The 14,660-nt window shown below is 42.4% G+C and overlaps 1 protein-coding gene across 1 annotated transcript in view; it reads right to left on the bottom strand.

Annotated features, from left to right (window-relative positions):
• Window positions 1-12,989, bottom strand: part of SLC5A10 (solute carrier family 5 member 10) — a 681,053-nt gene extending 668,064 nt beyond the window's left edge. Inside the window, exon 1 of the mRNA XM_085628993.1 lies at window positions 12,840-12,989. Within this exon, the coding sequence (XP_085485119.1) occupies window positions 12,840-12,950 (111 nt within the window). The 5' untranslated portion in view covers window positions 12,951-12,989. The remainder of the gene's footprint in view (window positions 1-12,839) is intronic.
• Between the last annotated feature and the right edge of the window lie 1,671 nt (window positions 12,990-14,660).

The raw sequence follows: 14,660 nt of genomic DNA, 5'->3' as shown, positions 1-14,660 counted from the left end.
TATTTCCTTTCACAAAGGGATATTAGTATGTGTGATCACAATATAATGCTGCTAAAGATGATTGAACTATGCCTTTGCAATAATTTCTTTTTGTTTGGTACAGAGGTATATCAGCAGTTGAGAGGTGTGGCTATGGGGGCATGTTTCTCCCCCAGCTACTCATGCTTACATGTGGGCTGGTGGGAGGAACATGTCCTTAGGTCCAATCACCTTGTCACATGGACTAACAATGTGATGTACTTCTGGCGTTATATCAATGATATTTGTATGATTTGGAAGGGCGACAGACAGAGTGCGCAACAGTTTGTTGATTCTATTAATGTTAATGATTTGAATCTCAAATTCACTGCAACTATTGATGATGCCAAAGTTGAATTTCTAGACATGTCTCTACGTTAGCAATGGCAAACTTCATACTAGATTACACCGGAAAACTACCGCAGGGAACTCCATTCTACATGCGGCTAGTGCCCATCCTCACCACACTATTCGGAGTATTCCATACGGCGAATTCCTTTGGATTCGCCGTATTTGTAGTGAAGAATCAGAATGTCAGACCTGTCAATCGGTAGCCTTTGCTCGTTTCATCGATCGAGGTTACTCTAGAAAACTCTTGAACTCTGCACTCACTAAAGCTAATTTGTTACCAAGGGTTGATCTTTTAATTGTAAAAAAAGCACAAGTGACACCTTCTGCCCAACAGAATAGTGAGACAGATTTAACTAACATCAGATTTGTCACCACATACAGTCAGCAAGACAAACAGATTCGCAAGATGATTTATACTCAGTGGCCTATTGTACTAACCGACATGACACTCAAATTTATTTTGCCAGAACTTCCTGCGATTACTTTCAGAAGGGCACCCTCTATGAGGGATGCCCTTGTTAAATCTAGTCCTGAAGTTACTCCCAAAAAAACCTGGTTGACTAAAAAAGGCTTTTACAAATGTAATTCATGTCGAGCTTGTACCTTTGCAACTAATAGCACTGACTATATTACGGCATTTGTTAACAAAAAAGTTCCCATTCGGGACTATCTTACTTGCCGCACAGACTTTGCGATTTATAAATTACACTGTACCTGTGGTCTTGAGTACATCGGAAGCACTAAGCTCCCTGTACATAAGCGCATTTTACAACATGTCAGGGCTATCGTCAATTCGGATCCCAATAATCCGGTGGCGAGGCATTTTAAAATGGTCCATAACAACAAACTTAAGGATCTAGAATACACTGTCTTAGGGGCGGTCTCTAATTTTGTGAGAGGAGGTAATCGTGAAAAAACCCTCCGCCAATTGGAGACTCATTTTATCATGTCCCTCGACACTAAGATGCCCAACGATCTTAATAATAGTGAGGATTTATATAATTTTCTGTAATATATTCTGTCTTAGTTCTCCTTGTTGGATCTGCGCCCTGTCCCTCTCTGTGTTACCAGTGACTCAAATATGTCATTTACATGTTAGTTTTTTATGACATGATGCAATATCTAATTGGTGCTTTTGTGTCACTTTTATCTATGTATCAACCCTAGTACTTTTGTTATGATCTAAGTGTTTATCTCTGCAAATTTGTTCAGGCTTGAACCAATTTTACCAACTGACTCATTTAATAAATTTTTTATGTTATAAGTCTTTTACTTTTTGGCACATTGCACTTTATTACTATCTTGACTTCTTGGTACTCTATGCCGATAGATAGACCTGACAGTCTTCTTATCAGTTCATCGTGTGTATTGCTGCTATTACAACTATTTTTGCACATTAGATCGGAACTTTTTATCTTCCAATTATTGCGCTATTTTGCACTAATGTATATAGCACACTAACTGCCATATTAATATATGAATTTTATCTGTGCTAAGTATTCCCCTGTTTTTTGCTGCTATCTGCAATTGCTATTTCGTGTCATTGTTATACATGAGAATAAGTCGATGTTTCTATATGCCTATTTGCACAGTGTTTTAGAATTCTGATTGGAATTTTCCTTGATATCATTTTTATCCTTTTAGAGATGTTTTTCGTTATATATTTCAGTTTAACTGCTATATGTCATTACTCATTGAGATAATACATATGCTTTATTGACTATTTGCACTTGCAAATGACTAAGCAGTGGATATACAATAACTACGACACTTTGCACTTACATTTTTGAACTTATAATAGAAACATCGCTGTAACTCAGAAACACTTGATGTTTTTAAATGATATGGGATTTTGCGAGAATATTAATTAAAATATGGTCAAATCTGTCGTTTTTAGTATATTTATGATGAGACTTTCTATTACATTAACTGTATTTAAATTGCGGTACTTAATATTTCATGTGTTAGCAGCAAATAAGTATTTGACTTCATATGGTTTCAATCAGCAATTATTATTTGATTCTGATGAATACATATACTTATTTTTCGCTTTTTTGAACTATTTGTACTGTCGGTAGTTTCGTGGCAAGCTACCATGTGTTTTGAAGTCTGTTGTTTAGTTCTATGCACACAGTAGTTTTGTTTCTAAAGGAATTTGTGCATGTGTTTTGATTCAACTATGGTTGTCCCAGAGCGCGTCATGTGATCAAGCTCGCGGACGCGGGCGAAACGCGTCATGGCGGACACTATGTCCGATGAATGTAATGGACATTTCTCATGCCGAATAAATTAATGTCTGCACTAATTCTGGACTCCTGTTGGTTCCTGTAAGCCTGAGCATATCGAAGAGGTCCCTGCCAGCGTCTTTCCCGCCCATGTTTGCTAGTGGCGGTGCTGGACTCGTTTTTTGTGATATATATATATATATATATATATATATATATATATATATATACACACCTCATGACACAAGTGGACCTCATCCTCCGAGCAGCAGTGCGCCAGATGCCGTATTTGCAGCGTGGTGTAAAAAGGGGTGTGGCCTCGGACCACCTCTCTGCAACGCAGCTCTGTGGCACTTAATGGAGGTACCTGGTGGGCTACTTGGCCCCCAGGGACCCTCAGGATTCAAGGGGACTTAATCCCCCAATTTACAACGCGCCAGGGGGCTCGTTTGCACAGTGGTGCAGGAAGGGGGGTGGGGCCTGATATAACAAGTTAGCAATCTTGCTGTGTGGGACTTACTGGAGGTAATAAAAGGGGTAGTTGGCCCCCAAAGTTGACGTTAGGGGCTAACTACCCCTCCTGTAACCTCCAGTAAATCCCACACAGTGGGATTGCTAAAAGGTGTTGGAGACCACGCTCACCTTTCTCCACCACTCTGAAAACGAGTCTACTATGTTATAGTTAGAAATTGGCATTTAAAAAACCTTTGAAATTCACTGAAAAAAACATAAGTTTCAGGGACGCTATAGTTAGAAATTAGCATTTAAAAAAACATTGAAATTCACTGAAAAAACCATAGGTTTCAGGCACATTATAGTTCGTTGGACATTTCACTTGTACAAAACCATAGCAATTCAGCTGTTATAGTTAGCTCAGCTAACTATAACTCGTGCCCCCGCAATGCACTGCTGATGATGTCACATATTACATCATTCATGACATGGTCAGTGACATCACTGATGATATCACTGATGACATCATCCATGTGAAAATCTGATGCACCTCCTCACACTCTAATATAACCTTTGATACACCCACTGTAAAATACACACTACCATTTTCGAAACTTTCGACACACCAATACCAGTTACTACATACGCACTCACTGATCCTAGGTCTACACACACACATCCACTCATTCACCCATACAATCACTCATACATGCAGTCACAGATCAATACAACACTATCATATGCACTCATACACCTATACAGACACTCACACACCACCACTTATCCAGAGTTATTCACACACCTAGTTAGTCATGCAAAGGATCAATCACACTTCCATTTACTGACCTATACAGTTATACACACCCCACATCACTTATTCAAACAGAAACAAACGCATACTTACTCTCTCTCTCTCTCTCGCTCGCTCTCTCTCTCTCTATATATATATATATTCACTGAAAAAACCATAGGTTTCACACATGTTATAGTTAGCGGAAATTTTACTGATAAAAAACCAATGAAATTCCCCCGTTATAGTTAGTGCAGGCAACTATAACTCACGCGACCGCAATCCTCTGCTGATGCTAATACTGTATTTAGACACTTATTTGCCCATGTCTTCTTCCATACATTTTTAGCTATACATATATTACAAATATTTTTTTTTCATAAAGACACATATGTCATCAGCAGAAGATTGCGGTCGCGTGAGTTATAGTTGCCTGCACTAACTATAACGGGGGAATTTCATTGGTTTTTTATCAGTAAAATTTCCGCTAACTATAACATGTGTGAAACCTATGGTTTTTTCAGTGAATTTGCAAGGTTTTTTAAATGCTAATTCCTAACTATAACGTGTGTGAAACCTATGGTTTTTTCAGTGAATTTGTACGGTTTTTTAAATGCTAAGTTACTTTACGCCATTCGTGGCGTGCGCGCCCACTTAACGCAGTTCGTTCCGTGCGCGCACGGTGCGCTTCGCGCACCGCGCGCCCACTTTACGCAGTTAGTGCCGTGCACGCACGGTGGGCACGTGGTGCGCTACGCGCACCGCGTGCCCACGTTACGCTAGATGGGCCATGTACGCACGATGCGCTTCGCGCACCGTGCGCACATGGAGGACATATGATGCACTTCGTTTTGAAAGGTAATATTTTAATTTTTCATATATTTTATAAGCCATGCACAAATGGTGCCCTTCGGGCACCATTTGCACACGGGGTGGAGAGAGTGTGGATAATTTTTTTTTTTATTATTTTTTTTAAAAATATTTTAGTTTATCTCATGTATAATAAGCCATGCACAATTGGTGCCCTTCGGGCACCAATTGCACGCGGGGAGGAGAAAGTGTGGATAATTTTTTTTTTTTTTTAATTTTTTACCGTACGCGTACGGTAAGCGTAATCGGCGAAATTACCGAAAAAATTAAAATTCCGTTTTTGGCCTTGGGGGATCTTTGGGGACTCCCTCAACATGGCTATGTGTGTGGGAGCTGTCTAAACAGCCCCTTTACATGTTTTTGGGCTTTATATTTTAAAAATCACTCTCAGTGCGAGAGAGAAAATGGCGGCCGCCGCTTCCTGGTTTCGGCCGATTCGAATGTTTACTAAGATCTAAGAGCCAATCAGAATCGCGGTCGCGCACGCCACCGTACGCGTACGGTAAGCGTACCGTAAGCGCACCGTAAGCTGGCTCAGATATATATATTGATTTAAAGGCTATTTTCTCAGAATCTACTGAACAGATTTACACCAAACCTACAAAAGGCACTTCCTTGACCTGAGGACTACCTCTCTGCCAAATTTCTAGTAATTCTGTTCAGCCGTTCGGGCTGTAGCCCTGTCTAAAGGTCCTATGGAAAAATGCATGGGAAAAACGCGTTTTGGGACCCCCCTTTTATCTCAGCCCCCGCTTGACGAATCCCCCCGAGACTTTCAGGGTAGGAGCGGAGCGTAGCGCCCCACCTATTTTGAAAAATTCGCGAGGATTCGTCGACCGGCGCCAAAGTTATTCAAAATAGAATGTTGCGGATTTCCTATGGAAACGTGGTCCTAACTATAACTACCTACTGGCGACCGCCAGTAGGTAATATATATATATATATATATATATATATATATATATGCAAGAGTTTGACTTACCTTAAATTTACTGAGCTTGCTTGGTAAAGGGATGCAAAGCCATATGCATGGTAAATGCATGTGTGGTAAAGGCATTGCGTGGTAAAGTCATATAACCTATTTTGGTACCTGCAACTGCACTGGAAGTAATATTCTACAGAAACCAGAGTGAACTTGCTTCTTAGCAGGCCCAGGAAGAAACTAAGCAACGTACTTCCTTCAGAACAAGGCATGAGATGAAAGGTTACGCCAAAGACAGACTCTATGATGATTAACAGGGACTGCTGAGGCCTGATTTTCGTTATGCAGGGGAGTGGCTGTATGTTAAGTGTGGATTTGAGCAGAAAGGGTAGAATCCGCTCAGATAACTGAGTAGCAAAGTGCTCTCAGCGTTGTGCCCATGTCGAAGCTAAGCAAGGCCTCTGCCCTGCTAAGCCTAGAATGGGTGGCACTGCACAGAGACAACGTCTTTAGGGAACTTGGATGGAGAGTTGCCATTTCCTTTAGCAAAGACCAGACCGCCCTGGGGCCCAAGGTTAGCCAGTTTGGTGGAAGGCCTAATCAACCTACTGGCTGTCAGATTTCGTGAGGCTTTCTGTGCCAGAAGCCCATCACCGAGAGCAACATGAAAGGATAGGGGATAGAGAGGAGATGACGGACTTTGGCCTGTTGATTGCTGAGTAGGAAGTAGGCACTCAACGTGCCCGAGACCACCCTGAATACCAAACCAGGTGGGAGAGTTCAGGGCAATGGGTGGGATCCCAATTAATTTCCAGTGAGGTTGGATCAGCTCATAGACTTTGCGCCATAATCACTGATACACTCCCGTGCTTCCCAACTAGTAATAGAAGACATGGCCCATAATTAGACAGACAGACCCATGGTAACGTACGAAGGAGTGACCTCCCACCAACTCACACATACCTTTGCCGTATCACCATTCAATGTGCTGCAGTCCCAGAGTAATAAACTTATAGGCAGTCATTACCAGGTTGGACTGAGGTGCCATTGCCCATAGTGTAGGAGATAGAAGAAACACTTCTTCATTGGAGAGTGTATGAGCTACAAGGGCTTGTGAGTAAGATGCAACAAATGATTACATTTATTTCCTGAATGAGAGTCTGTGTTCCTAAGCTTCCAGACATCCATGGAATCGCCACAGCTGCTCTGACTGGGGTGTATGCAAATAGATTTTCAGAGTACGATCTGGGCATACTATGCGAGCGGCTTTTCTTCATCCTTTCAGGTTGCGATGGGACAATACCCAATGCCGCACTTTGGCAAATGACTTACATATAAACTGGATATCAAAGGATTCCTCGTTTTAGGTGATTCTGCCTAGACAAGGCTACATTGACATCAAATTAATGAAAAGGATCTCATATGACAAATAAATCTATGGAGAAATGATCGCGCATGACAGACAATATTGTTTATAGAAGGCCAACATACTGTCCTTTGCCCTGAAGAAGTCCGATGGGACGGAACGCGTTGGCTACGGTCGTATTTTACTGTAAAGAAGAGTTTTGAATAAAGGAAAATGGAATAAGACCTGCTGAATCAATCAAATTCTTTGTATACATTATATTGGACTATTTGTCTTGTTATAATTTGGAGTTCTGGACCATATTGTAATTATACATTTTCAGAGTATGGCACTCTGCCATCTGTGCATATGTAATTACTCTTCTATTGCCACACACAGGACCACACTCTGCCAACTGTGCATGTGTGACTACTCTGCTAGTGTCACATGGAAGACCACATTCACCCATCTGTGCATGTCTGATTACTGTGCTAGTGTCACACACACAGGACCACACCCAGCCAACCGTGTATGTGCGATTACTCTGCTAGTGTCAAATGGAAGACCACATTCACCGATCTATGCATGTCTGATTACTCGGACCACATTCACCCATCTATGCATGGCTGATTACTCTGCTAGTGTCACACACACAGGACCACACCCAGCCAACCGTGTATGTGCGATTACTCTGCTAGTGTCAAATGGAAGACCACATTCACCGATCTATGCATGTCTGATTACTCTGACCACATTCACCCATCTATGCATGGCTGATTACTCTGCTAGTGTCACACCACAGGACCACACTCTGCCATCTGCGCATGTGTGATTACTCTGCTAGTGTCACATGGAAGACCACATTCACCCATCTGTGCATGTCTGATTACTCTGACCACATTCACCCATCTATGAATGTCTGATTACTCTGCTAGTGTCACACACACAGGACCACACTCAGCCAACTGTGCATGTGTGATTATGCTACTAATGTCACACGGACGACCACACCCATCCATTTCTCTGCTAATGTCACACGGACAACCACACCTATCCATTACTCTGCTAATGTCACACGGAGGACCACACCTATCCATGCATGTGTGATTACTCTGCTAGTGGCACAATGAGGATTACTTGGTTCTTTTGACCAAGGTGGAGCAACAATGCATGTTTAGGCACTACACATGCTGGGTGTGTCTAGAAGTACATCTTGCTTATCAGACTATAATGTGAGTGAGCTAATGTACAGATCAGCATCAATACACTAATAGACATACCGGTCAAGAGGCTGTGAGTCTCAGATAAGGGGAGCATGGGCCACAACTACTTTCTAGGAATATCACTGTTTTTTGAAAGCTCCATGTCTGAGAAAATATCAGGTTATAAACTCAAGAGCAGGCAAAATAAGAATCTCATTAGTACGCATCACATCAGCATTCGCTTCGACGCCCTTTGTACTTGGAGCAAGAAAACTGAAGAATTTGTGAAACTGGACCAAGAACTTTAACTGAAAATGTCTTGAACTCCCTAATTCAGCAGTGTACTTAAACAACTTAGCTCTCTCCCAAATACATCTAGAGGTGGGGCCTAACTGGAGGAACCAATCACAGCAGGGTAAAATAGCTAATCAAAACGCATTATTTTTAGCAGCTTTTAGCAAAAGCTACCTCGAGCACTTGGTCCTTTTCATATTGAGCCAAATCTCCTGTGTTCTGCTCTGTGTGGAGCATCGGCTGGTTTTTTTTTTGGGGGGGGTGGGGTCTTTACGTCACTGCTTGCAGTTTCACAGCTGAATGAAAGTCAATCACATGGTGATACCAAAGGGGATGATGGAAGGAGCGCTTGAGCAAATCAAGCACTCACCCCCAGTCAACTGATCTGGGTTTAATCCATCATCATTCTTAAGCTCACTCCACCACCCCAGTTCAGACATGGCCATATGCAAATCAGTCTAACCCTGTGCCTCATGGGAACAGTCCAGCCCGAACTGGCAAGCCATGTCTTCCCTGGACCAGAAACAAGCATCCTGGGACCGGTTTCGGGTTCATAACCCTCATCAGCCAGACTATCTTGAATCCAGTGGCAAAGTGAGCAAGGGACCCACGTCTGGGCATACCCTGCCAACTTAGGGCGAACAAAGCGATACCAAAGGGGATAATGGACGGAGCAACTGAGCAAATCAAACACTCACCGCCAGTCAACTGATCTGAATGTATGACATTGTTCTGCATTCTGTCCATCAACTGTTGTTTTTGCATTTGTCACCCTGAGTGGGACGGGTATGCCCAGACGTGGGTCCCGTGCTCTCCATGCCACTGGAGTCAAGCTATCCTGGCTGAAAAGGGGTGAAACCCCGAAGCCGGCTCTAGGATGCTTGTTTCCAGTCCAGGGAGGACCTGGCTTGGCAGTTCGGGCTGGACTGTTCCCATGAGGCACAGGGTCAAGACTGATTTGCATATGGCTGGGTTCAAACTGGAATGGCATGGGGAGCAAAAAAACGATGGATTTAGGCCCAGATCTCTGTACTGGGGTGAATGTATGACATTGTTCTGCATTGTGTCCATCAACTGTTGTTTTTGCATCAATCACATGGTGGTACTGAATCCCTTTGGTCCCACTTCCATTCCAGTCAGAATAGTCAGTGCTTCAAAAGTGGTAACAACCCCGCCATTTTATTTTCAAAGACTGTTGTACTTTTGTTATGCTTGAAGACCCAGATGCAGCATTATGATATAACTTGTCCGGGACCGAAACACGTGAGGCCCTTGGTCTGTTTAATAACTTTGTTAGAAGCCTATGTAATAGAGAGATAGTTAGATATCTGCGGTTGGTATAGTGAATTGTATTTAGTATTGAAATGTATTTACTTGTTATTAATTCATGCTTCTCGTTTTAATCCCTTTTATAGTGTGTTGCATTGAAACAGGAAATGTCCAATTGTGTTATAAGCTGTGTAAATTCTCCAGCAAAGTTCTAAAGCACCGAGGAGGCTCAGTTAGGTGGCGAATAGAACTTTAATACATATGTAATGCCTGCAACTCCACAAAAAAAGCTGTAACTATAGTTTTCTTTCCAAATGGGAATGTCCCAGGCTCAGGAAGTTTCGAGGCATAATTCTTCAAAAAATGTATAGATTTCCCATTGGTCCCCTCATCAAACCATCAAAAGACGGCAGTCTGTTCCGGCAGTGTTTCTCAAACTAGGACATCATTGTGAGATCTGCTCTTCAAATTGATCTAGCTTTCCTCCTCAATCAAGACGTCAGAGTACATGCAAATCAAATGGGATGGAAAGATGTTCTCCCCTTATTCTCCCCTAATTTATTTAAGCCGGCGCCCCAGGATTTATTATGGTAAACCATACATATGACAGCATCAGTTGGATGATAACAAGCCCTTGCCCAGTCCCAGGACCCTAATGATGCTTCAATCAGTCGATGAGGACACAGCTTTTGTACAGATTAGGACTTATTCATGCTTGTACTGAGGAAATTGTGATATGGGAAGAAATGTGTGTGGTACATGATGTCAAACTTTGCAAGGCCATCAGTGAAGCCTACTCTACTAAGAGATAGCAGGCCAGTGATTGATTGGCAGGTCAAGGTTCCTCCCTTTGCATTCTGGGAAAAATAATGTCACTTTTTCCATTAAATGTAAATGTCCGCTGCATGTTAAGTGTTGCTGGCTAAAATGTAGCATCTGTTTGACAATACTCCCAACTATGTGGGATAAGTTACATTGTCATTTTAAGGATTTTGGGGCCCAGGCAAGACATATTTTGGGCTCCACTGTTAAGTACAACTTTGAATTGCATTACACAGTTCTGCTACTTCAAGCCTGTATGGTCTCTAACAATTTCGAATCATACTTAAACTTTCAAAAATGGGGTCACAACTTTGAAATATGACCCAACATCCTTAGGTTGGACTGCTAGAGGGACAAAGAGTGAGAGGCAGGAAAAGGGATAGAGTGGTTGTGATAAAGGAATTGACAGAGGTGCAGTCAAGAGAAAGATGACTTACCCAGGGGGCCCTTTAAAGATGAGGCCCTGGACAACTGCCCACTTTCCCCATGCCTGAAAACGTCTCTGATCAGATATGTGTATTACAAAAGTTTAAAAATGATCAGTACAATGAAATTACCGCAGACAGAATGGCAGCTTCAAGAAATAAAAGGTATGTTTTGTAGGTGAAATAACTTTTTTTTTTTTTGCAGATTTATATAGCGCGAACTCGACCCGAAGGTATTGGAGCGCTTTACATGAGCACCGGTTACGTTACACAAGGACACATTCATTTTTTTGGTAGGCACTTTAATTATGTTGTCTGTATTTCGTTTTGTAGACTTTTTTAAAGTACACTCTCTCTCCTCAAAGAGTAGAGTTTAATTAAAAACAAACATTAAAAAGACAAACCAAAATGCTGCACTAGAAAGAAAAGCTCAAAAATGAGAACACAACTTCAAAATAAAAAGGTATGTCATGTAATGTTAAAATCATATTAGAAACATAAGCATGAAAACCCACAAAAATGAACTGAGAAATAAAAAGTCAGACAAAATAAATGCTCACACATTCACATAAACAACCCTGGAAACTAAAGTCACTTATTAGTCTAATATGTTTCAGACATACCCTATGCCAAAATGGGTCTGCCATCAATCAACCAACCAAAATGCCAGGGGTAGCACAAGTGATACCACACGCCACTTGACCTTTACTTTCACTAACACACACACTCACATAAACACACTCTCACCAGCAAGCACGCACACAACATACATTTAAAAGCATTTTCTTGCTTACCTCAGGTGCCAGGGACGGTCAAAATCCAGCTAATTGTCCTCCGTTGCTTATTACACTAATAGTGAATAACATTATTCACGAGTAGTGAAATATAAAATTGACAGAAGACAAAGAAACTGGAGCCCCAGCCAACATCCATAAGGACGAACTGCCCCTGTGTTCCTCCTACTGATTTTTGCCACCTCTGAGGCCAGGTTTGGCAAAGGCAGTGTCAGGGGTCGCAAGGGACAAACCATGGGTCGCAGTTGCGACCCCCTTGATGGCGTCAATGGACTGTGTATTATGTTAAGCAATGCAACAGCTTTTGCAAGTAAAGGTTTTGGTGCAAAGGTTTATGCAAGTGCAGCACTAAATGTCGTTGCATAGCATAAGAAAAGAGAAGGCTGAAACAGCACAAACAGCCCTAATATCCCATGCAAACCTGTAACAACTAGTAGTGCGGTCTGGATTTGCAATGGTAAACTAGTGCCAAATTGAAAACCGGGCAAACAATTGGCAAAGAGAAATCACATGACTTTTCTACACATAATACGTGTTTTTATTTCCCGAAAAGACACATATTACACAATTTTCTCTTGGGCGATTGTCTGCATAAGAATGTTTTAAAAGGTAAAAAGTGGCGAAATGTAAAAGGTAGGAAAATGGCACATTTGAGGACGACAGTCTCCAAGGGACCTAGGACTAGTTGATTCACTTTAGTCATGGTGCAGAGTTTGTTTAGATACTTCAGACGCTTGCCTGCCTAGTATCCACTCATCTTCATAAAATGCATTTGCCTCTTTTAATAAATGTTACAATTTGTTGTGCAAGTGCGACACTGCACAAATGTTTACAGTTTTGTGTTGGGATTCTTGTGTTAAAAAGGGAAATGCAGAACACAGCAGCTGTGTACCTTAAACTGATATCTCATAGATTAGGACACAGTCCCTGCTCAACACCCACATTTGTTCCCCCCAGCCCTCCAACCAATATTTGCTGTTGTTAAACTCCTAATCTTGTAAATAAAAAACAAGAGTGTGTGAATGCCCCCCGCCCCGAATTGCCACTGGGTGGCCTTACCCATATCCCCACTGCAATGTTCAGCACAAAGTAGGCCACGATGACGATGATGTCGGAGATGTTGAAGTGCTGGGGTGGGATGGAGTACGAAGTCGTCGAGTTGTCCTCCATGGTCCTGTCTGCTCGCGCGGCGGGCTGGCGAGAAGTGATCTCTGCACCGTGGGCCGCTTGATGATTGCTGACTGGAGGAGCCCTCCTGCCTGATGGACGAAATTGATCATTAATCCAAAAGCTTTCGACGTCCAGTGTCCAATGAACCATCCAGGTGGACAGAAGTGCTCTGTGTGTGTGTGCGCATGTGTGTGTGTCTCACAATACTGTCTGCTGGCAGATCTAGCCTTGAGTAAATGAGTAGTGCAAACACATAGCAGATGCTTCCTGGAAAACATCTAATCGACGCAAACAACTCCATTTGAGAAAATCTGAGTACATAGGTTCTGGCAGTTTATAACAAACTTAACTGTAGGACGTCAAAAAATTGACCAATAGACGTCCTTGCTCCATTACAGGAAGAGTTTTGTGGCACTCCAAACGTTAAAGCATTTGTCTTGGCTTGGCTTCCTCCTATAACCATTCAGGACAATGTCACCTCATTGTCTAAGGTTTTATTAAAGAGAAAGGTCAATTTCTGGGTGAGCTAGGCTGGAAAACGCCACACTTCAACCATCATCCTGATCTACACCTTGATTAGTTGACTAACTGAACACCCATAGGTAGTCGATGGGAAGACAAGAGATGTGTCTGAGCTTCTGGGAGTCGGACAGTCGTAGTGGAGTCACTGGGGGAGTGGTCCTGGTGGGGACGGTGGCCATTTGTAATTGTCCTCCCACTTGTACCACACGACCGAGCAACAGCTACACCCAGCAAAAACAGACACAGGCCTCTCAGCCAGGGAAACGCCTGGGAAGCGCAATATTGTTTCTGTTTGCATTTCTCGTTTTACTTACTCTTATATTTAAGGCACTTACTCTGGCCTACAGAGCCACCAGGGGGTCAGGGCCCGGCCTACCTGAGACACAGATTGCAAAATTACCAACAAGACCGGGTCCTGAGATCAAACCGTTTGAAACTGCTCACGATTCCGCATTTCCGTAAGACTAGGATAGGTGGCAGAGCATTTGTGGTTAGAACTGTGAGGTTCTGGAATGCCATACCTCTTCACCTCTGCATGACAGAGCCAGAACCAGCCGTTAGGAGAGCTTTGAAAACCTGTCTCTTTAACCGCACATAGCTCCTCCCCTGTGCCTTCTAGTGTGAATCTGCTACCTTAGCGCCGGGACACCACCGTTGGAGGAAGCTGCACCCTTTATAAACTTGAAAATAAATAAATTCTCTAGGAGTATTTCATTTTCCAGGACATGTTTATGTCGTTTTTTTAATGCAACATGTTACTCATGTACAGTGCATACTGGGAAAAAGAGTCAACTCTATATGTTTGATTGAGTTCAGGTTGTGGGTTGATGTTTATGATGGGCAAAGATTGATAACTGTGATTTTTTGTCCAAAGGCAGTGTGAGGTTTTCAGATGTCACAATGCCCATTAGTTGGTCATAAGGGGGTTCAGAATAAATGCTCATCCAATCCTTAGTCTATCTGTATAGAGCAATAGTCAGGTGTGCCAATTGTAAACGCGATTCTTTACGAAAGTGTGAAGGAGGTACACATCTGTCAAAATATTAATAGGGCAAAAGTTATGAAAAGGGAGTGTTTACAGGTAAGTGGATGCATTGTACATGGGGAAGAAGATGCAAGGAAGTTTGTCCAGCAGAGAGTGAAAAGTGGGAGCTGATTAGGAAAGAGATGTGGTTAAAATATGCAGAT

This window comes from Triturus cristatus, chromosome 10 (assembly GCF_964204655.1).
Source record: "Triturus cristatus chromosome 10, aTriCri1.1, whole genome shotgun sequence".
Classification (NCBI taxonomy): Eukaryota; Metazoa; Chordata; class Amphibia; order Caudata; family Salamandridae; genus Triturus; species Triturus cristatus.
Note: the sequence above shows the minus strand (reverse complement) of the source record. Positions and strands in the feature narration are given on the sequence as shown.